General features: G+C 40.4%; 2 protein-coding genes across 2 annotated transcripts in view; one reads left to right on the forward strand and one right to left on the reverse strand.

The window, feature by feature from the left end:
- LOC307267975 (collagen alpha-1(XV) chain-like) overlaps positions 1-24849 on the reverse strand; it is a 240457-nt gene that overhangs the window by 102263 nt on the left and 113345 nt on the right. The window lies entirely within an intron of this gene.
- Positions 1-24849, forward strand: part of dpp6a (dipeptidyl-peptidase 6a) — a gene marked incomplete at its 5' end in the record, with an annotated part of 144199 nt that overhangs the window by 85272 nt on the left and 34078 nt on the right. The window contains 2 exons of the mRNA XM_080050471.1: positions 6250-6364; positions 15714-15812. Coding sequence (XP_079906597.1) covers positions 6250-6364; positions 15714-15812 — 214 coding nt within the window. The remainder of the gene's footprint in view (positions 1-6249; positions 6365-15713; positions 15813-24849) is intronic.

A 24849-nucleotide genomic window follows, 5' to 3' on the forward strand; every position in this document is an offset into this window, starting at 1 on the left:
CCACCATGAATTTTCAAAATGGCGCCCATGGCAGCCATCTTTCAAAATGGCTGTCAGTAACAACTGTTCGCTTATGAATGATGGATATAATATGATGTTTCAGACTTATTTACCATACATAGTACTTGGTAAATGTCTTTTGGATAATCTAAATGTGTCATTAAATATTCAAGATGGCTGACATCTTCAAGATTGCAGCCATCACAGGACATGGAGCTCTTTTCAAGGTTATTCATTGCTTGCCAGACCCGAGATGGAAACCTAGAGGAGTTCTTTCGACACGAGAACCAACCATGTCCACCAGCGCTTTCTGATGGGGGAGGTCTCCGACTGGGAGTGAAGAGTGATCTGCTTCCATGCCTGGAACAAGTTCACAGTGCATACTCTGACAGTCCAAAGGTTACCTGCACCATTGTAGATGGGGCAGCCATCATCCAGATGCTGAAACCAAGTTCAGTAAAAACCTTCAATGACTATGCCCATGTGATCTTCATTCCATATCTGACCAGAAAGTTTGAAACTGTGTCCAGGCTTGATCTGGTGTGGGACCGCTACTTGTCTGACTCTCTGAAAGCTGCTACGAGAGCAAAGCGTGGCACTGGAATTCAGAGACGTGTGGTAGGTGATGCAGCCATTCCCAGGAACTGGCAAAACTTTCTTAGAGTTGACAGCAACAAGACTGAGTTGTTTGCCTTTCTCTCGGAGGCTCTGCTCAGATGGTTTGTGCAGGAGGATAAACAGCTTGTCATCACAAGTGACATGGAAGTCCTTAGCAAGCCACCTCTCCCAGATAGGACATCGATTGCTCCTTGCACGCATGAGGAAGCGGATAGTCGCATGTTATTGCACGTAGCCCATGCAGCAAGAAACGGCCACCACAAAATTATGATTCAAACAGTTGATACTGATGTTGTGGTGCTGGCTGTGGCAGTGGCTCAGACTCTACAACCAGAGGATGAGCTTTGGTTGGCTTTCGGTACTGGTAAGAATTTTCAATATTTGGCAGCCCATGAAATTGCAGCAGGGCTCGGGCCCGAGAAAGCATGTGCACTACCAGTGTTCCATGCATTGACGGGTTGTGACACTGTGTCAAGCTTTGTTGGCCATGGGAAAAAGACTGCATGGGCTGTATGGTCTGTGCTTCCAGAACTTACACATGCCCTGTTGAAAGTGTCTTCAGCCCCAGATGACATACCACAGGAGGTAATGGCCACAATTGAGAGGTTTGTTATCTTAGTCTATGACCGAACCAGCACATGTACAGAAATCAATACGGCAAGGAGGAAGTTATTTGCAAAGAGGCACAATGTGCAAACAATCCCCCCTACCCTAGAAGAGCATGTTAAGAGAGCTGTATACCAAGGAGGGCACGTGTGGGGTACAGTCCTGGTGTCAACACCAGAACTACCTTCACCGTGCGAATGGGGCTGGTCAAAGTCACCTGAGGGGGACTATGAACCCTTCTGGACATGCCTACCAGATGCAGGCCAGTCAAGTTATGAACTTGTCTCATGCAAATGCAAGAAGGGTTGTGTTGGGCAGTGTAAGTGCAAAAAATCCCACTTACAGTGCACAGCCCTTTGTGTCTGTGAAGGCGAGTGTGACTAGTCTTCCCTGCGATAGACCCTAGGTTTCCCTTGCTTAACATGACTATTTTGAGATAGAAAGAAGATTCTTAGAAATTCCAAAGTTCCCAATTCAAATTCTGCATCAAGATAAATGTATAATTAAACATAGAGATCATCCATATCTAACCAGTTGGCGGCCATTTTGAATTTTCAATGAAAATGTTCCACTATCCAAAAGACATTTACCAAGTAGTATGAATGGTAAATAAGTCTGAAATATCATATTAAATCCATCATTCATAAGAAAACAGTTGTTGCTGGCGGACATTTTGAAAAATGGCTGCCATGGGCGCCATGTTGAAAATTCATGATGGCTCCACATCCAAATCTTTTGAGAATGCCTTTGGCTATAAGTGTACCAAATTTCATGCTTTTATCACAAAATGCACAATTCCTTTATATTTTGGAACTAACCTCTTGTACTAGTTTGACATTGACTATTTTGGACGCTGTAACAGTGCAATAGATCTTTCAGCATTTCGGAGAGAAAATAAGTAAAGAGGCATACATCGGTTGCAGAATCTGAACTGTTTGTGTGGGTGTGGGTGTGCGTGCGTGACTGTGTGTGTGTGTGTGTGTGTGTGTGTGTGTGTGTGTAGAAGCCATTGGACGCTCCATCAAACTTTTTTCTTACTTCTAGACAGTGGTACATTTGAGAGCAGGCTGCTTTATCTGTATAGTAGAACGTGTTTCCTCCTACCGCAGTTAGAACCTGCTTCACTGATAAGCTGTGTTGATTCTTCTACATTCTTTTATTCCTTTTAGAAAAAAAAAACGCTTTTTGTTACCCAGCATGCATCTTGCCAAAGCCCATACAGCAAGAGATCTGCTCCTAGCTTACGGTGCTGCTGAATATACCCACACATACGGATAAGACTGTTAAATGTTAAGGCGCTTTGATGGAATCATGCCCGGCGTTAGGTTGGGTTAACCGCAGTGCAGGGCCATTTGCATACAACACACATAATAAAACAGTCATTGCCCGGGAATCAAAACTGATTTATTTTTTTATTTTTCTGAGCCTGTTACATCACTGTATGTGATAAGCTGCCATTCATACGGTAAATCCCACTCAGTCATATACTGTATCAAGCACAACAATTGGCACTGGGAATCTCCAATAGGATTTTCAGTTCTGTATAAACAAATAAAGATTGTTCCAGAGAGTAGAGATGGCTCAGAGTTACGGTAGAGGAATTAGAATAGAATAGAACTTTATTGTCATTGTACAAGACAACGAAATTTTGTTTGGAGCAGTCCTCCAGTTGCTCAGTTCAATTTCAGAGAAATATTTAAAACAAAACACAACATAATCAATGGTATCAGCAATATGTATAAATAAAATATATATCTAAGTAAAATGTTTTAAAAAGTCCAAGTCCTTAAGTGCAATAGTGCAATAATGTTGTTGACCGATCAGGCCATAACACTGCGATGTATCAGTTAATCTTGGAAATGATCATGATTATCCCGTCCTAACTGTCATCAGATTAGATTCAATGTTCCTCAATTTGAATTTAGACCCATAAGAAAGTTGACTTAAAGGAATACTTCACCCATACGGAACCAGCGTTCTATCATTATAAAATAACTATTATGATATAATGAATGAGGTTTTTCTTCCCTCAGTCTTCCCTTAGTCTTCCCTTGGCCCAGCTGTCCTGTTAATCCTAACCCTTACTGTGATGTCACAGTAAGGAAACTGTAGGGTTAGACAGTGAGATCATAAAACACTCTTTCTGCCTTTTCTCAGGCTAAGATGATCCGATTTCAATTTTTTTTGCACATTTATACTAAATAGGATCTCTGAGTTCAATACACCTTCATATTGCAACCGGTGAAGTAGGCCTTTAAAAGTGAATGAGCCTTAAACCCTAATGTATTTATACATGTTATTGTTGGCATTAGTTAGATCAACTATTTAAATGCAATGCTATCGAGTAGCAAGGTGGTGTGTGGGCGTCTTGGGTGCTTGCAATGGAAATCATAATAAGCTTTAGAGCTATATTTTGAGCCATTTGCTATAACAAACTGGTGAAATAGCAACGGGGAATTCATTAAAGCTGATGGCTATGACATCGCTATAAATAATGTAGTATTAATAATGTTGAATTAGACTCTGCTTCCATGTTGATCAACATTGAGGACAACATTGAAAGCAATGGGATTTTCCTGGTTAAAATGACTTCTGGAGGCAGCTGCTCTTCCATGTATCATAATTAACCTTCTCCAATCTGTGTCATAAGCTTGTTGAATCCGGTTTTACCAACAGCTAATCACCTGTCATCTGCACTCCTCCGCTCACAAACCAAATAGCCATATTACATTGTAATGTTGTCGCCGCCTGCGGTGTTGTGTGGCTTTCACAGCTTTTGCAATAGAGCTATGTGCAGCTAACTAACTGGGTTCTGTTTTTAATGAATGTGGGTGTAATGGGCAGCCTGGTAAATAGCCCTGATTGCTGTTATCTCCAGGCTAACGGTGACTCTGGCTCCTTTTTAAACGAGGTGGTGAATGAGGTCACTAAAAGGTTTGCTTCATTAAAGCCTTAGCGTGTGTCTTCATTAAGGCCAGGGCCCACGGTTCACCCCCAAGCTCATGCTCTGCCTCGCTCTTTCTATTCTCCGTAAAATAATTAAGAACTTATTAATCCGCCACTAGCGGTCTGGACATTGAACCCTTTCTTCTCACAGGTAAAGCTGTGTTCGTAGCTACCAATCAGCGTAGAGGTAGAGAACTTTCTGGAATATGTTTTGTTCCAAGTCACGCATTGAGCCATGGGGCGTATTTTTTTTTTTGTCTTTGGCCAAAGTGCCTCGGCTGACACAGACGTTAACAATTAGATCTAACAAGGTCTAATAAAGTTGTACATGTAACCCGAATGTAAGCACATCTGCAGTGGTTGCTTGCCTGTTTTAAGGATGACTTAAAAGGTGGATTAATAACATGTATTTTAGTGGAAAATGTTTTGCCTTTAAAGACTCCCATTTTTGCAGTAGGCTACTCAATGGCAGTCACACACCTTTGTGGCAAAACATTTAAAGAATTAAAATAGATAATAACAAATTTTTGAACTACAATGTGACAAGGTGTGTGAAGAGCAAGCCACAGAATGTTGCCAGAACCTTTAGCTATTGAATAGCTTTTATGAAATATGAAAAGGCTACAAGTACATCTAGTTCCAAACTGGATGTTTTGGAGGACGTCCAGAGTCGTCCATAACGGCTGACCCTTCTCCTCGAACTCTTATCCTAATACAATGTGTGAGAGCCTTGCGCTGATTACATTTTTCACTGATTCCGGCCACCTGCTGCACATCACCGTGTGTCAAATTTCTTTTTCCCTGCACATCATTAGATTTGGACATGAAGAAGAAGAAGAAGAAGCCTGAAGCTGCTTTCCCCTGTATTGTTCTTATTGTATATCCCGTGGCGATACTTAGTCTTGTGTCATTTCCATTCTTCAAAAATAAAGTTTTCACTTATAACTTTATTAGCCCGCAATAAGTTAATTTGTCTGTGGATTTGTCGGTCATGAGAGAGAGACAGAGAGAGAGAGAGAGAAACGGAGAGAGACAGAGAGAGAAATGGAGAGAGAGAGAAACGGAGAGAAACAGAGAGAGAAATGGAGAGAGAGAGAAACGGAGAGAGACAGAGAGATAAATGGAGGGACAGAGAGAGAGAAAACGCCTCAAGGTTGCTCTTAACTCAGACCAGTTTTCAACCCCAAAGCTGCTTCTTCTGCTGCTGCTGTTGCCAGGCTGTTGTCGAGCAAGCATTTCAGCAACGTGTCGCAGACTCCATTTTTATCTGTCACATTGGTTTGTGGGTGATAGACGCTGATGCGCGGCTCATTAAGAATTCTCCCCCTCCCTCTGCCACTGCTGCTGCTGCTGCCTCTGTGTCTCCTTGAGAGGCTGCAACTCACGTCCGCCCTTGACTGACACCCTACAATCCCTTTCATGAGTTTACCATCGATATAACCAGTCAGTGATTCTGGACTATGTCAAAATCACTTTTTTGTCAAAATCAGTAAATGTCTCATGATCTGCTACGTGTGTGTGTGTGTGTGTGTGTGTGTGTGTGTGTGTGTGTGTGTGTGTGTGTGTGTGTGTGTGTGTGTGTGTGTGTGTGTGTGTGTGTGTGTGTGTGTGTGTGTGTGTGTGTGTGTGTGTGTGTGTGTGTGTGTGTGTGTGTGTGTGTGTGTGTGTGTGTGTGCTGAAAACAAAATCCAAGTGTGTGAATACATAGCATAGCCTCTGTAAACTGGTACGTAAACAAAGGTGGTCCATTGTAGCTAGCAACATGCCAGTGTACAGAGCCTAGGTTGTGTATTAACACTGGATTTTTTTCAGCGCACACACAGTACGGACAGGTAGAGGATCATGAGGAAATATTTACTGATTTTGACAAAAAAATAATTTTGACAACACACATCCTCCATAATGACTGACCCCACCTTTAATGGTGTCTCTCTTTTGCTTCTGTCTTGTTTCCCACATATTGTTAACTTTCAAATGTTCTCCTCATCCTTTTTTCCGCAATCGTTCTCGAATTAACTAAAGCAATAGTCTTTTGATTGTATCATTCTAACCGTGTCTTTTCTCTGTCTGTGTGTGCAGGAGCTGGTGGGCAGCAACCCTTCACAGAGGAACTGGAAGGGAATAGCGATCGCCCTGCTTGTCATTCTGGTCATTTGCTCGCTGATCGTCACCTCCGTCATCCTGTTAACACCAGGTACAAAGGCTCCGGACCGGGGTTTGGGCACGTGTGTGTGTGGGGGGGGGAGGAGGGGGGTCATAACACCGTTCTAGCGCCATAGTCATATAGCTCTGTTTACACTGTTATTAGTATGCACAGACATGCCTATTAGGTTTCACAATCTATCTCAGCACAAACAATGCAAAGAATAGTGGGTGTGTGGATGTGTGTGTGGGTGTGGGTGTGTGCTTGTGCCATTACCTCTGTCCTTGAGTGTGTGTGTGTGTGTGTGTGTGTGTGTGTGTGTGTGTGTGTGTGTGTGTGTGTGTGTGTGTGTGTGTGTGTGTGTGTGTGTGTGTGTGTGTGTGTGTGTGTGTGTGTGTGTGTGTGTGTGTGTGTGTGTGTGTGTGTGTGTGTGTGTGTGTGTGTGTGTGTGTGTGGTCAATGCTCTTATAAAAATATTTGCAGTGTCACTCACTGGAATGTCACTGTTAATTTCCACAATGGCAATGTTCCTGGCTTGTTACGGCCAAATTTAGTGAAGGTCAGTACACCTAAAGCTTGTGCCTAATACAGGATTGCTTTCTTAATAAACTCGGTCTCTCATTTAGTCCTCCTTTTCCCTGCACACACACACACACACACACACACACACACACACACACACACACACACACACACACACACACACACACACACCACACACACAGAGACATACACAGACACATTTGGATTCCAACATTACTTCTAGGTGAGACAATGCGTGCAAAAACATTGCTTTTTAAGCACTGGTCAATTATATTACTACTTTGCTTCCACAAAACGTTTCCCTTCATTCTAGTATAAATAAAAGTTCCAAACTCAGTTCTGTAAAGACTTTGGACACTTATATGATTTTTTTTTGTTTTTAAAGAGATGCAAATCCACGCACAATAAGTTAGGTATTGCCAAATGTGCATATGTATTCATTCATTTCAGAAAAATATAAATATAGTTAAATATTTTTACCCTGTTCATCTGCTGTGTCTCGCCTTAAGGCCTCTGAGTTCTCTTTCAAAGTGACCTTCAGGTTTTTCCTGTTGGCGGTTTAACATGGAAGTTTAATCAATAGGCCATCTGTTTATATCCAGGCTCATAAAGCTCCTTGATGTGGTTTTATGTGCTGCCAGAGCCAAATCACTCAATACAAACTGCCAGTGTGTGTGCACTATAACGCACTTACAAAGACAGTAATCGCTGAGCCCTTGTTTATGATTTTCTGTCGCAGACAATCGCATGCAAGTAACTTTTTCCTAGAATATCAGGCGGGATCAGTTATCATTGAAGGAATTAAATGTTGTTGTTTTTCTACTTAATCCTCGGAGATCTAGACAGGTGGCAGAGTTAAAAAAAAATGATATAGAAATATATTGACAGCAAATAGTCCCTCGGCGGCGGCGCGGGTGTAAAAAAACCAGTGAGTGCCCTCAAGCGCCTTGTCACCTCCTGGCTATGACCCGTTCGTATCCCGGGGCGTTAGTAGTAGTGGGCTCAGATGAACCCTCGGCTGCTTAATGTGCCACTTCCAAACAAGGCACAGCGGAGGGAGTCCGTCGGAGAGGGCAGACCTGGGCAGATGGCAGTCTCCGGTCCGTATACCTCGGTTTAATCCGTGGACTCTGTGTGCTCAAGCTGAATCACGCTGTTCCGCTCCAAGTCTCGATACAAGCCGGGGTTTTTGTAGCAACTGTGAGGCCTCCAGTGGACTGCCGGGCAAAAGGGATGTCTCAGAGACTTTTGGGGATATTTAAATATGCCCTTGCCACATCAGATGCTGTTTTTAAAGTTGTTTGTGCGCATTAATGAATATCTTGGTCAACTGAAAATAGCTTAGGGATGAGGCAGTATCATGAATCATTCCTCAAGGACATGTAGGCTAGTGGTTTGTTGGTGTTGTTGTGTTTTGGGTGGAACGGTTAATTGAATCCCAGGATTATTTAGAGGTGAAGTTATAGGGAAAAACTACCCTTAAATACTCTCACTCTCACTCCCTGTGTAACACAAATAGTGTTCCATGATATTATATATTTTTGAGATGCACCTGTATATAATTTAAGATTTACTTCTTGTAGTACACCCTGCTTGCATACTTTTGTGAACTGTCAGTTTGGGACTGTATCCCTTATTTGAACATTCATGTAAAGCTTACTTCCAACAGCTTGTGAAGGTCCTTCTTAGTTGTTCATATATACATAGCTGTGCCCCAGTGCCCAGAGAACATACATAAATGTATTTTTTATTTATTTTTCATTTTGCTGTGTGAGAAATTGGCTGACACAGAGCCCTGACCTTCAGCCCTATAAAACACCTTTGGGATCAAGTTGAATGCCAACTTCTAGCCAGACTTTATCTTCCTAGATTGGAGGGGCTCAGTGTAATGCTCATGTGGCTGAACCTTAGCCAATACCCACATCCAGGCTCCAAAAAGTATTGGGAAAAACCTGTGGAGATATTATCAAAAAAATCACATTTTGTTGTGTGGCTGCAGCCTTGAAAGCAGCAGAAGCACCTTTCGCACAATCCATGTCCGGGGTTTTTAAATCCAGAGTGTGGATTTTACTCTGTGTTCTGAAAAATCGAGCAGGAGTAAATAAATGTCCCTGGTTTTTTTTTGGAACATTGTGTTCTTGTGCACAGAGAAAGCATCACTCAATTTGTTTTTCTATCAGGGAAAAGTGTGTTCGGAGAGACAACAATACTGTGTGTTTTGCCCTGACCGGGGAATTCAAAATCATGAATAACCACTGAACGAAGGGGGATTGTGTGTCACACTACTCATGATGATCCCCCATAGATGCGGGCTGTGGCTGCTGTATTACATTCTATTCTGTGTGGCGGCGCACTCTATTCAGCCTCCCATCCGGGGAGAAATTGCCATCGCTGCCTTTTAAGATGAATTTCCCCCATGATTGTGCACAAAATACTGAGTGAGTGTAAAGAAGGGCCTCCATTTTCAGGAAGGGATATCACAAATACATGATTACTGCTGGTAATCTTGTATGTGCCGTATCATCCAAACATCTGCTGTAGCTGCCGGAAATCAATCAAAGACTGTAGGGCCACTTATATGTAAGAATAAGACAAATTCACGCTGCAGAAAAACGGCTTATCAAGGCAAGTGGGTCTATGGTTTTTATGTAGCTAAGAGTAAAGGATGATCTTTGCAAAAAAATAAGAAGCTTGTTTTTTAAAATACAATATAAAGTTTGTTAAACTAGAAATACCGCCTGGCCGTTATATGCCTTTTCGAGGTATGCAATTGGCCAACTGTTAAAGTACAATGATGGTTGACAATGCGTTAAAGAATATCCCAGATATCCGAATATCCTAATAGAATATCCTAAGAAGCTCAAATATGGTACAAGGTCACTGCGACCTGACATTATGTATGAATACAGTGACATTGACCTTTCTGATCAGTTCAACATTGATTTATAGTGGACATTAGTGCAAAGTTTGAAGAAAATCCCTCCCGAGTGTTCACAAGATATTACTATCGCAAGAATGGCCCGGACAGACAGACAGACAGAAGTACAGACAAACCTTAAACATTACACATAGTACCTTGGGCAATGAACTACGCCAGTGTTGGGGCATAAGCAAGCAGATTTTCCTCTACTGATTTTAGGGGAAAAAAAACATATTACAAGTTTAATTACAGAAATGTCAGTGATTTACCTTGCAATTGTGGAATTTATATTGAACAGTATACAAGTGATTTGGGGAGAATTTTCCTGATCAAATGTCAGAGTGTCGGAGCAAGTTATGTTGCTGCAATTTTTGCTGCCTCACTCAGAGCAGCAAACTGTAGCTCATGTGAGGAGGAGTTATGAGATAGCGTGTTGTTTCCACTCACTTAGGAGAGGTCTGTTGATGGATGCCCCCCCTGCCTGCCAGACGGCCCAGCCAGGCTCTAACTGCTCCTGACAACCACTTTGTTCTAACACACACACACACACACACACTCACACACGCACGCACACACACACACACACACACACACACACATACACACACACACACACACACACATACATACACACACACACGCACCTACACGTACTACACACACACACACAAACACACGCACTCACTCACTCACACAAACATATATATCTCTGTATCTGCTGTAACTGATAGCTCCATATTACTAAGAGGTTGTTGTTCTGTTCTTGACATCAATACAGCTAGGTCACATGTTCACAATAAGGCATCAGGGTATTCGTCAGACTGACTCACAGCTAACTGAAACAGTGGACTGAACACACGTAACACTCATTTGATGCAGCTGAATGAATGCAGGCAGGCGGCCATAGAGATTATTGTCATATTGTCATTAGTGCAGTCACTCAATGACTGACAGAAAATGCTGGCTAATTCAGTGCATTCAACAGTGTGTTAAATGTATGAGTAGGTTTCTATAACCAGTAGTTCACCGGTTTTTATTCTAAGCCTGCCTGCAGCTATGCATCATATCCCAGGATACATGTATAATGATTTAACATAATAAATAATACATAATAGATAGGAACTCTCTTAATATACTGGAAGTTGGCATTCAATTTGATTAGATTTATTTAGCATCCCCATTAGCAACCTACTAAGAGAGCTGAGAGGCAACCAAAACAGTGGATTTAAGTCAGTCAGACCAAGACAATGAGCTCTCAGTCAATTAAGTTCAAAGGTAATTTGATCGTTTTTTTTTTCTTTCAGGTTATGGTAACACCTTTTAAAAAATTAAGTACTTGCAAAACCTCCCTATGATTAGGTAGGATTACCTTTTTCCTTTCTAGTCAGCACTGCATAATGTGCTGTAGTTGACTCAGTCACACAGAGAGAGAGAGAGAGAGAGAGAGAGAGATCCTCGAATTATCTTCAAAAGTCACTTCGTCTTTCGCTATGTATTGAAGGGAGATCGAGTCACATTAGCATATAAACTGCTCATGAGCTGACCCTGCATGGGCTGACGCTTGGCTTTTGTCAGACTAAGTTTCTGCCCATGATCACGGGTTGCTCTGTGAGGGTGAGATAAAGACGTACTTAAAGCTGGGGTGGAGGATTTGGGGAGAAAATGGCAGTTGGAATAGAGATTTGAATCAGAATACCTCAACCGCTCCACTTGTTCTCTTTGGTCCCTCCCCTATGGCCCCTCCCTGACACGCTTTACACCAACAAAGTCATGCCAAAGTGAATGGACAGTCCCAACAGCCAATAAGAACAGAGATTTGGAGCCTCGCTCTGATTGGTCAAAGTGTACAGCTCATGTTAACTTTGACCAATCAGAAATCACATACCCCAACGGAAAAAAAATTGATTTTCCTTTTGAGAGATTGTGAAAAAAAAAAATTAAAATGTAAACTTGAATAGTCCACTGGCTGCCTCAGTGTCCAATCCATAAAAATATAACGCTAAATCAGTATTTATCCCTTTTAAACCCTCACCATCTGACGATCCTATGCGTGCACTGTTGCCTTTCCCTGCGGTGTGCGACTCTGGTAATCAAACTCAAAACTCAAGTGTTGCTCTGAAGCAGATGTCTTCAAAGGTGTTTCTGTCCCCCCGTTGCTGACATTGGGGAGGATCAGTCCATGTCTGTCCATCTGTTTGCCGCAATATGGCCCCACACACGGCCCACACGCAAGTCCAGAAAAAAAGCATGTAAGTAATCGTTGCTATCTTGCAATTTAAAACCCAACTTTGATCAATGTCCGCTTTTACTTTGTCAACTTTTGTCAGAAAAAAAGCTTTCTTCGCTCGTCCTCGTGTTGAACTTATTTTCTCAGACACAACTGATCTCACGCTGATCGGCGCCGGCTGAACGGCAGGGGAACTAGATTTAGACAACAAAGAAAGGCCACCCGTCACCATCAGTCCTAGAACATGGTGTGTAAAGGAAGAAAAAGAGACAAAAAAGATTGCTCCCTTTCTCAATGAACAACCAGTGAAGTATGTGACTGTCCCCGCTCTCAAATTGCAACTTGCTGCTAGTTCTGAAATGATTAAGTGGATTAATCAACTGGTCCTCTGTTCCCCAACGTAGATTCATCTTAGAGGTCACAATATCCAAATAAGTGACAATCAAGATAATTACAATTCTACTGCTGGAAATAAGAAATATCAAAAGTCTTCAAACTTTTCTTTCTTATTTTTTTTTACTCTAAATGCGTTCCATTTTAGCCTCAGTTTATGCAAACTGTTTTCACCCCCGTGTGTGTGTGTCTCTTTGCATTCCCTTATGTTACTCCTATATCCTTTCTTAATGCATTTTCATGTCTTTGTAAAGCTCTTTGAGTTGCATTGATATGCAAATGAAACCTGCCTTGCTTTGCCTCTATACAATTGCAAACAAACCGTCTGAAAAGGTTAAAATTGCTCTTTGAATGAACATTTATTTCGATTCAGCTCCTCAAATTGGAAAAATTCTCTCTTTATATGCCTATGCGCCGTTGCAAATTTGGTACAAACTCACACTCTGACCGAGGAAAAACTAGATTAGATATTGGAGGTCAAGGTCACTGGGACCTCAAATCTTGTGAGCCGAATATTTTAAGAAAGGCATTGAGGGATCTCTTTGCACAAACTTACGTGGGTGAACTGATTTAGATTTTGGAGATCAAAGGTTACCTTAACCTTACATATTGTTGAGGGTGCAGTAACCTTGTGCCATAGTGTACTGCTAGCAAGAGATCTCCCTAAACTGTTGTATTGTATTTGTAAACCCAACAGCACAATGCTCTGCCTGTGCCAGCCATTTTCTCCTGACATTTTACAGAACAAACTAAATGCCTGGAGTTGGAATACATACAAGGTTTCAATACAGTGTGGATCATAGAACCTATTTCCTGTCATCTCTCATTAATATTTCAGATGCTCCGGAGACACTTGACACACTCATTGAAGTGTGAATATTGGTGCCATTGGTGTGATTTTTCCAACGTATGATCTAATACTCTTATGGGTCACATCCAGTTGAGAGATTGCATTGATCTGAAAGCTGACACAAAGCAGTGTCTACAGTGTGTAATGTGACGGTGCTAACATGACAGGAGGAAGATGTTTGGTGTCACTGTGTGTTGCCAGCCTCTGTGTGAACCGTCTGTCTGTATCCATCTGTCCGTCAGCTCTTTTTTTAAAGATGATTTTGACCCGACAGCTTCGACACGCACATCAAAACCTGCGTGTCACATTAATATGAAGGAACTATGAAGGCTTTGCTGGGGAAATATTTTGAGCTCTTCTTTGTGTGTGTGTCTCTCTCTCTCTCTCTCTCTCTCTCTCTCTCTCTCTCTCTCTCTCAATAACACAGGTCTCTCTCTGTGTCAGTTACCGCCATTTGATTAATGTTGAGTCCAAGTTTGATCAGTCATTTTGGACTTAATCTGTCTGAGGCCGCAGTGGTTTGCTAATGTGAATGCGAGTAGACATGTTGGATAATGGTTCTTCCTCGACCCCTGCTACATAAAACAGTCTGTGTATTTCTACTTTGATTTGATACGTTTCTACGTTAATGGTGTTTACTTACTGCGGAAGAAATTGTTTACCAGAGATACATAGAAATGGAACATTTGATGTTAGACAAAATAATTTCGAAAAAATGACATTCATCAAAGTATGTTTTCAAGAACTTCCAATTTTGATTTAAAAGTTTTCGGAAGCCGTATGTTTCTATCATTTCAGATAAGCAGGGCCTGTGCTGCAAGTATCTTTCTTCTCTTTCTTAGCATTCTTATCTTGTCTCAAATGTATGTCCATAGAAAAAAAAAATGTCTGATGCTGTTGCAGACCAACAAATATTACCTGATATATAAATCCACAGTGGCGGCAATGCCATAGATGGAGATATCTAAACGTATTCAACTTTACACCTTGTTTTGCTCAAATATCACAGCTTTTATCCTCATATCAACCAATGTGTCCATCAGGAATACTACGAACATAGTTTTTTAACTCAATATTGAACCAGAGACTTTATCAAAAATGAAGCATCGGGCTGAAAAATGCTTTCCCTGGATACATGTACAAGCCAGGGCAGGTTTTATTTGTAAGTTGGCAACACGGCGATGGAGAGTGCTATATGTGAGACATAAAAGGCGAGACAAAACAGAGGAGCTGCTGATATATTGCCTTTTCAGTTCGTATCCTCCCACAATGCATTTGGAGGTGAAAAGAATAATACGTTGTAGCAGGAGATGATATGATGAGCATTGATGGATGAAATTAGAACCCGAGATGAATTGCACGAGGCATCTGCTGTAAATATGCGTGCCTGGTCTTAATCAAAGGCCCGAGGGAGTCTAGTGTTGTTATGTTCAGTTTTTTTTTATCTACTCTCTCTATTCTTCTTAAGGAGAACAGCTGTTGCCTGCAGGAAAAAAGTTGTAAAGATGCGATAGGAGATCAAACATGTGTCGGGAAGATATTGTGTATTCTCTCGAATTTTGTTTGTCAGAAGCAGCAAGGAAAATCATTTTTATCTGTAATGCTTTTTCTCTCTCTTTATAACACCTAGATATATTTGGGTTCCATCTACTTTCTCTCTCTCCAAAGTACAACTACCCAACAATCCAAAAGTTACGAAAACGCATGTCTAACTCATATTATACTAAAGCAACCCTTCCGGTCCCATCAAAACAAGTCAGAATGTTTCTTCATTCCACACGTGATCAATTACTCTAAAAAAATGAACTAAGATTTGTATTTTTTAAAGAGGCTTTGATTTTCTCATGCAACAAATGTCCGTATTGAAGCTGGAGTACACTCGTCTTCACCATTGAATAGGAACAGTGCTACACCGAGTGTCAGATAAATTGTAACTGAAAAGATGTCCTAAGATGAATGAATGTTTTTTTTATCGAACAAATGTGATATTTCTCAGAAAATCTCTCTTACACAAACTCTCTTGGTGTTGTGTAATTTTTATATACAATGTAGTCCAATGTCAGATATGTGTCAGCCAGTTCGGTAACACTGCCCTCCAAAAAAAAAATGATGACGACAAACTAACCTTGCAAGAGTGTTTATAGAATGACTGCCCAGTGTCAATGTCAAACTTGTCTACAGAGACTCAAATAATGGGGACTTGAAGAATCAGTCCAAAAATGAACTCAAAGACATTTCGAATATATAATTTTTTTCTTTTTAAAATAAATTTTTTCCACAACCTTCCATATGAAGAGCCATCATTGTCCTTCCCTTCCTTTGTGCTAAGAGGTTTTATAACGCTTACAAAGGTTGTGTACATCTCTATTCACTCCAGGTCATGTGAAGAATAACCTACAAGTGAAAGCACCATTTTCAACAAGGAGATGTTTGGTTTTCTTGACGTTATTTTCTTTTCCTTTTGCAGGTGAGGATGACCGCCTAGCTCTGAAGGGCAAGGTGACCGTCGCAGACCTCTTCAGAAAAGACTTCAGAGTTCACGACCCCAACGCCAAATGGATCAGCAGTGAGTTAACATATTCAATTTAAAGTCAGTTTAGTTTATTGTTCTGAAACTGGATTCAAACATGCACATCAACAATATTTTTTTCACGCATTGCAAGACAACTTCAGAAGAAGGAGGCCATATTGTTTAGGCTTTGATTAATTTATTTTTGAGTCCATCTGCCTCGTATTTCATTAAATTGTGCTGATATTGGTTGAATGGGAAACTTTAAAAACCCTGCTTTGCAAGTTGCATGGAGCCTTATATTGCCTTTCAATTGTTCATAACATATAGCGGGCAATCTTAACAACTCGTTGACCAATCAAAATCAAGAAGAAAACTAAAATAAGTTTCAACGGTTGTACTTTCAAGGCTAAAAAAAACAGATTTACTGCGGCATAGACCATCTGCGATCAGTTGCAACACCTCGAGAAACAGGCAAAGGGAGTTGCATGAAGACTACAAAGTGACCAGACAACTGTGATTGCGTTAACATAGAGATGAGCCTCCGGAGAGCAGCTTCAAAAACCCGATAATGTCCCCATGAAAACGCTTGAAGCACCTGACAGATGTTTCATTAATGGTAATTGGTAATGATGGTGCACTTATTAAAGTGATGATCTAAGTGTCGGGGAAATTCTATATCAGTTAAACCTTGTGGGAATAAATGAAACTGAAACTCCTCAACATTTACACATTTAATGAAAGTAGATAAAACCAACAGAAATCAGAGTATTTTCGATTCAGCTGAAAAGGGTCAAGCCTGTCTGCCCATTGAGTGAGGGTAGTAGGACTGACAACGTGCTTGGTTTGCAGACAATCTTTATACAGTACAGTGTGCTTTCATCTATCAACTGTAGTGTCACTAATGATGTTGTCAGTTCTACAAAGGAGAAATGCTAAACAAAGGATCTGCTCCTAAACCAACTGTCCTGAGGTCATTTTGAAAGGTACAGTTTGGTGTCCCTTAAGATATAAATTCCTTAGATTAATATCTCTTTCTTCTAACAACAACCCCCTCATTACCCCATTGTAAATGGCAGCTGGCTTAGAGAACAACTCAAACATGCTCAGTGTGAACAATACAGGCAAGAAACAGGACAAGAGTAATAAAACACCAAGGGAAAATCATTTTCCCGTCACACTAAGTATATATGTTTTCTTGAAGCCTGTGTGAGTTCAGTTCATTTACTAAGAACATTGCTGCTGGGGACATCCAGTTTTTAAATAGGTGTAAATATGTACATCTTGCCCCATTTCAAAACACAATTTACTAAAACAATGAGTGTTGTTCTCTGTTTTGTAATCTTTAACGCCATCTGTCTCTCCTTCAAAAGGCCTGTTTCTTTACATTGTGTGTGTGTGTGCGTGTGTGTTTGTATGTATGTGCGCTTGTGCGTCCTTGCTGGCTGACATTCCCTCCCAACAATTTATTCCATATGCTTCAATAGTTACTCAATTACCTGTCACCACAACCCTCATTTTTCTGAGATCAATGACAGCTTGTGGTTGCTGTTGCTGTTGCTGTTGTTGTTGTTACTATTTATCAACCGGCAATTTTCAAACACTTTTATTTTATTTTTTATAAACAGTGGCGGCGTAAACATCGACAGATAAAACCACAGGGATCCAATGATAGAAAATGATATAGTTTATATTTGAATCGAATATAAACAGGCACCTTGATGCAGCCTCAAACATCTCAACTGTGGCATTGAAGCTCTGAGATGTGGAGGAATCTCTACAGTTGATGGATTAATGAGGTTGATTTTATTTTTATTTGTTCTCTCGTGCCCTACAGAGCTGTCTCCACCAATCACAATATGAGAGATGGATGCTAGAAACCACGAAGCAGTTAAATCTCTTCTATCAAAGCTTTACCCCTCTGTGATTGGCTGTAATTAGAAAGCCAACATAAAACTGTTTTCATTAGTTATAGTTTATTAAGATCCCTGTTAGCTTATTCCTGTCTTAAACAGTAGCTACTCTTCCTGATGTCTCTAGTATTGCATAAAATACAACATACATCAAAAAGGTACACAAAAGAACCACTAAATTACATACATAGCATTGTTGCAACAAAAGAACAGTTGACACAATACATCACACAACAATCACCACAAGCTCAAAACCTGTCTAATACATACAGTAGCTCACATTAACATTCATCTCTCCATTGAGAAATAATATGCCTGATAATGACTCTACAAACAGTCACAGAATAATGGACAAATAGCTTAAAAAGTACATTTTAAATATTCAAAATCATTAAAAAATACGTAATTTATAGTGTTCTAAACTATTTCTTGTGTAAATATTTACAATTTTAATTTGAATAAGTAACAGGAATATGCGGCTCACGAGCTGTGTAACAGTCTGGCCTGATTTCAAACATTTCTACAAGTCCCCATGGTCCTTCAGGATGAGATGTCTCTCCTGTGTCTGATTTGTCACCGTTCCTTACCTCTGACCCGTGAATGTTGTCAACAAATTGATCGCGCTCGAGTGGGCCGCAGTGAACATCACAAAACTGTGGTAGAACAGTCTGGGAGTACACATCTGGCAGATAGCATCTGTTCATCGGAGAAAGCTCCAAATGGCCATTAGATTCAGATTTCTAATCCAAACAGAGAGGTTGAATTACACAAGAACATTAGGATTGGTGATGTTTTTGTTGCTTGATACAAAATATTCCTTTTAAGCGTAAAGGTAGAGTCAGTGATTCTGGGGAACGCTATTTTACAAAATGAATATTTGTCAAAATCAGTGAATATTTCCACACAATCCTCTACTGTGAGGTACATTACCCCTTTGTTAACATACCAGTTTACCTAGGCTGTGTTTTCTCAGTGCACATATAGTGGGTTCAGGTTAGGGTTAGGGTTACAAAAAAAAATATTTTGGCAATAAGCATTCTCAAAAATGTCTGACTCCACCTTTAAGACTATTGTCCACAAGGAGAGGTAGTATTAAAAAAGGAGCTTTTTAGTAATCCATCCATACATACGTACCTCAAGACTATTCTTAAGAAAAGAGCCGGCTCTTTCATCCTTTCCTTTTAGTGCCTATTGACGGTTTACAATCCTTGATCTTTAGGCATTCTTTGTGTGTGATTAGATACAGAGGATGAGCAGGAGAGAAACTGCTAGAGAGATCCATCCGCTGATTCATTTTTCATATTTACTAGATTTGTGCTCGACCAACCTGCACGCTTTTAGGGATGTCTAAAGGATTTGCAATAATGGATTCCCTGCTTAGGGGCTGGAATTGATTTTTTTTTTCTAAACCTAATTTAGCCACGTTTTATGTTTTCCATACCCCAGGTTGTCTCCACCTATCAATCAATTCCCTGGAGACAGCCTCGATATATCCTCTCCAATCCTTAATGGTCGTATATTAGGCTATTTCCACCAAGGAAAAATTGCTTCCTCACGTCTTGTCGAACAGTATTATCTTAAATATATCCTGTGCTTAAGTATCATTAGGTGCCCTGAATCTGCCCCTCACAATGCTGTTAGAAATTGAGATCCCGGCCTTAGAAGCCAATGGATCATCATTTAAATGGATAATTTAGGGGTTATTTTAGTAGTTTGGCTATTACTCTTAATTTGCAGAGGTATGCATGTGAAGCAACTATGTAATTAAAGTCAGAATGATCAATAGACTTTCAAACAATGATATTGGTTCTAAACAATCTTACAGGTTGCTGGGAATTAAGACCAAAAACTGCCAAATGTTGAATGAATCCTCAGTGGCTGTGTTGGTTGCTTCAGGAACCGGTGAGGTGATGAAGAGTCCAGATAGGCTGGTCTGAAAAACAAGTGCATTAGTTTGATGGCGGAAAGCAATGAATAACAGTTGAAAGACGTACCATCAACAGTTGTTTTATCTTCTGTTGTAGCCACAGATTAGAAGTAAAAGTTATGTTCTTGTCTGCCAGACAACTAACAACAGATTAGATAATACTGTTCCAAAATTTAAATCTGCATATGTCACTGAGTGGAACTCATTGGGATAATTTTATGGAATCTTAGCAGGAGGCCAGAGATTGCTGTGGCACTAAAACTTGATTCAAGGACCCACTGTAAACGGAGTAAATATGAACTGACAGTAAACCACTTAATTTGAATCTGCCTTAGACAAAATCAAAAACTGTATTTAATGTGGATCAGGTACACCATGGCCAAATCCATGTAAAAGGTCAGTATGAGCACTGATGCATATCGGATCGGTACAGCCTTGAGTGAAGTGGATTTGAAATCTGGCTCTTTTCCAAAGTATCCAGTTTCTTGTCTGGTCTGACTTTGTTACAGCTGTGTTGACGTGTTTCCATATCTCATTCATTAACACGAGGGAAAAGTGGAAAGAGGAATTAATGTCCAAAAAAGGAACAAAATCAACCCGAAATTGTAAAAAATCTGACGTTATCATATATTTATTTGATGTATTCACCCTGCAGCAGCATTCTCATCATGATTTGAAGGCAATCCCTTAAAGTCTCTCTGGTTTGGTAATCGCACATTTAGCAGTCACCTTTTTAAAATGTCACATGCTCTCCGGTTTGCTTACCACTCGTTCTGAATCAGACAGACACAGCACCCGTATCATTTTCACTACACCAAGGTTAAGCCAGCCCTGTGGGACCCAACGCAGGCTCCCAGCAGCTGCTTGTCATTTTAATGGGGACGTTCCTCTTGTTTGCCGCTCCAGGACGCCTCTTGTCTCGCTGATGTTTGTTAAATATAGTTAAAGGGGGAAGCAATCTGTTAAGCTGTGTGGACCGATTGACGCTACCTTTTTAAAGTGTTATCGCGGTGACTTTGAGAGGGGAATGGTGACTTGGGATTTAGATAAGAGTGAAGCATTGTGGTGTTTGCTTTGCCAATGTCTGTGTGTAGACTCATGTGTGCCGGGGAATTACCTCGTTTGCGGATGATGCTCAACTATTCATCTTTAATGTTTATGTAGAGCAATCACTTTAGGAAAAGATTAGCCTGTTTGTTTCAGAGCCTTATTGAGTTAGCATAGCTATACGCTCCCATGGCACAACATGAGTAATGATGTGATCGTCATTTGTTAATGGAGTTCTGCAATGGGTCCCTTTTTTTACCAATGCGACGTATCAAATTAGCCCCATACATTCACTGTTAGTACGAAGTGTTTATTCAGTGTCACACACAATCAGTCTTGGTGAAATGGTAACATTGTATGAAGCAGCAGGTGCAAATATCCCCCCATTTGAGATGGCTCACTTTTTTTCTTCCAAGAATGACAGATGCTTAATCTGAGAGGACATCTTGGCACATACTCACAATTTAGATTTCACTTTTTAACCTGAAGAAAGCAGCAACTATGTGGGGGTGAAACATTTGTCTTTTGAAACAAAAAACCTGTCACAATATACAGAGTTTCACTGTTTTAATACCTGGGGAAGATTAAGTATGAGGAAGCATTTGATGTCGACCTGAACTGTGGAAGAAAGGCAGAATTTATATGTTTGCTCTGAAGTGTGTCTCATGACAAATTCAGCTGTCTCGTAGCTCCTAACATGCTAAAGGCAAGGCGGAAATCTGAAGAGTTGGATTTCATCTTTGAAAAAAAAACGACAATTGAAAAAAACTGCTCTTTCAGTCGTGTTTTGTCTGACTGAAGAATCTAGCTAAAAGTAGTGGAGTGCTCCTTCTTTCTCCCGGGGAGAAGATTATACTAGCTTTTATGATTCTTCTCTTGATGACTGTATTGTGTTGCTTCCTTTCATGAATCAGCAAAGGCACAGCGCTGCATTGTGCAAAACCCCTCAGAAAGGCTTTTTGATCAGAACTTCAAGTATGGAGAACCTTTCACTCGTTTTCTAGTTTTAGAATTGAATTCAAGATGCTATTGATTGAAAGGGTATGATTGAAGTCCGATCTTTATACTGGAGCCTTTTATGAGTCAATGCTAGGTTTGGAGAACTAAAGATGTTTTCTGCAGTTGCAAGGTCGAGGGCTGTACATGTTTGAAATGCCCCATCTTCAGCAGGTTTTCAACTGGTTTTATGACCACTATTATTATGGTTAAGGATTTAAAACACAACCTAATACCAAGTTGTTCAAAAGCCAATGACTACTGACTTACTAAATCCCATACTTGACATAATTCAACATCTACATCAACAATCAAGTAAGATAGATTGGCATTAGAATTGTAGTGTTGTTAAGTTATACTTTGATCAGATCGTTCCAATTTGAAGTGTGCAAGTTATATACTGGATTATTTAAACAACTGCCTGATTTCGGATATCATGTATTTAAGAAGTAGTTTTGCCTTCTTTTTTAATCAGAAAAAAAGACATACTCATAAAAACACAATAGGAACCTCAGTGGTGAGGATTGAACCAGGGTTAAATAAAGAATAATGACATGATGTGTGCTGAAGTAGCAATCTGGCTTGAAAAGGTGTCCGTCATTACTGATACAATTGAACGATGAAACTGATGGCACTGGGACAAACCATATTTCTAGCTGGTTTTCGTTGGAACTTTTGCCCTGAAAAAAGTGCCTGAAGGTTGTGATTTGGGGAACGACTGCAATCAGCTAAGATTTGGTCACTTAAGAGTTGGACTTTTGGGCTTGTTTGCAGGCTGTTATTTTACTACTACTACTAGCAGCATCAGTAGCATTATAATGCAGTTACGCCTGCAATTTCAGTCCCACAGTCATTTAAAAAGCACCATTTGTGCTGTTTGTTTGCCTGCAGAGAGAAGACAAGACGGAGGTGTTGTTAATTAAGGACACCCACCTATCCTACACACGCAGAAAATCAGACAAGCTTTCACATGCAAGACACACACACACACACACACACACACACACACACACACACACACACACACACACACACACACACACACACTAGGGGCGGCATTGTTTGGTACTCATTCTCTCGCAGAGGCAGACAGGCCCATCCTTACTGCAGCTGAATATCCATCAAGCTGCTGCTCCCACAATCCTAGTCCCTATAATACCCACCGCACAAGGCATTCAACATCCGAGCCGTGAAATGGACTTACAATCCTTTGAATTCACTTATCACTGAGAATTCATAGCTGAGCCGTGTTTGTGTAACGCAGCAGAATGGCTGGGAGCGTCACTTCGCAGCGAGGGGCCCCGCCGGATACATTTTGCCACAGTGATTCTACAAAGACATGTGCTCTGAGGATATAATTTTTTTTTAAAGAAATATTAAGAAGTATTGTAAGATATTCTGACTTAAGCTTATATGATTTTGGATTGGGAACACTATGAATAATTAGTATGTACAAGCGAATATGGACATGAGGTAACTTGTTTGAGATATGTTTTAGAGGAAGAGATAAATAAGAGCCCGATCAATGCATTGCTTCGATGTGTTAAGTGTTATTAGTATTGTTGTAATTGTTCTTTAACGGGTGCCAGCCTCTTTAATGATCTTCATATTTTGTGAGCAGGGTTTTTTTTTTTCAAATTTAGACATTGATTTGCAAGCAGAAGGAAACGCACAACTGTTGCACTAACACACAGCCAGAGCTAAAGCACACGGGCGTTATGGATTTATGAGGAGCATATGGACAGCTGGCACACACTGATGAAATGGCAGTGACTCAAATCAGCGACACAGTGGCTGAAGGATTAATTGCAAATGGAGGCTACAGGTTACAATAAGCACACAGGTTTTTGAAACAGGTTGATGGAGGGTTTTTGAGTACACTTGGCTGGCCCTAGGGAGTCATCTCGAAAGGGAATATGTTAGAGTTAGATGAGCGGCGGGCGACTCTTTGAGGACTTAATGTTAGGCAAATGGTCCACTCAACTGCTTTTAGTGGTAATACATTTATAAGGACATGATGTGTATCTTGGCTCTCACTCCTTTGTCAGTTTGCACACTATAGTCTGGGGTCCAGGCAGGGCCATTCATATAACCATTATGTGGCATTAGATGAAAGTTGGAGCTTTCTTTAATGCACCTGCTGGTGCATACCCTTTTTTGTTAATTTTTTTTCTTGGAGCTAGTTGTCCATCACATAACATTGTGTACCACTTTCAGCTGTGGCCTTCTGTTTTGTTCAAGTCTGGGTCAACTTGGGTTGTGTTGTCCTATATTTGAACTCAAATTAGTGATAGCTCATACTTCATTGTAATAGTTACTGATGTATCATGGTGTGCTTTTGCAGTTCACAGTAAGGAAATTGAAAATGTTTTGTTACTGTGTTTTTTTTACATTTGGAGGTCAGAACAAGGTATTTGAGTCAGTCTAATCTGTATGAATGAGGTTTTGCGATTAGCTAATTATTTCGAGGACCTTGATGTGGTAGCGAGAAGGAAGGTATGCCAATAGATTGCTCTTTTATTCGTTTCCATTATATCCCAAAGGTATGAAAGATTAAAGTAAAACAAATAATAAGTCAGATTTGTTCATTTTATTTGATTTAATAAGCGAAATAGCATGAAACAGAGCTGACTTGGCATTGTGGCATGTTTTTGTTGGCTATTTTTCAACCTGAATGGTGAATACAGAAGCAAAGGAGACAGCGGGCACTGAATGAACCCAGCAGGCTCACACTGATTGGCATTTCTCATAAGCCTAAATGACTTCTACTGTGAAAAGTGGACAGCAGCAGGTGGGCAGTAGCCTTGGGTGGTTTTACTACTTTGTCAGCAGGGTCATACTTGATTTATTATTATTTATTTTTTTTGTAGCTCATTTATTTGCTCTGTCATTCATTTGTACGCGTGCTCATTTATCAAATTGTTCAGAGAAATAAGTCAAATATAGTTGTGTTGCCCAGTGAAGCAACATCTCAAAGTAATCTGCTCTGTCAAGTTGTGCTTGATAAGTACATGGTTGTAGTTGTTGGTATGTATACAGCTTTTTTTCTCTTTATTCATACATTGTATCAGCCCGTTACGACGACTCCTCTCAGAATATGCCTGTTGAGGACTCTAACAAAACCGTCTTAGAGTGTTTTAGCCTTCTCAACCGGATCTAAAAACACTCAGGAGGACACTGAATGCAATGAACGATGTAACTACACTTTTGC

Source organism: Ammodytes marinus (genome assembly GCF_949987685.1).
Source record: "Ammodytes marinus genome assembly, chromosome: 21".
In the NCBI taxonomy this organism is placed as follows: Eukaryota; Metazoa; Chordata; class Actinopteri; order Uranoscopiformes; family Ammodytidae; genus Ammodytes; species Ammodytes marinus.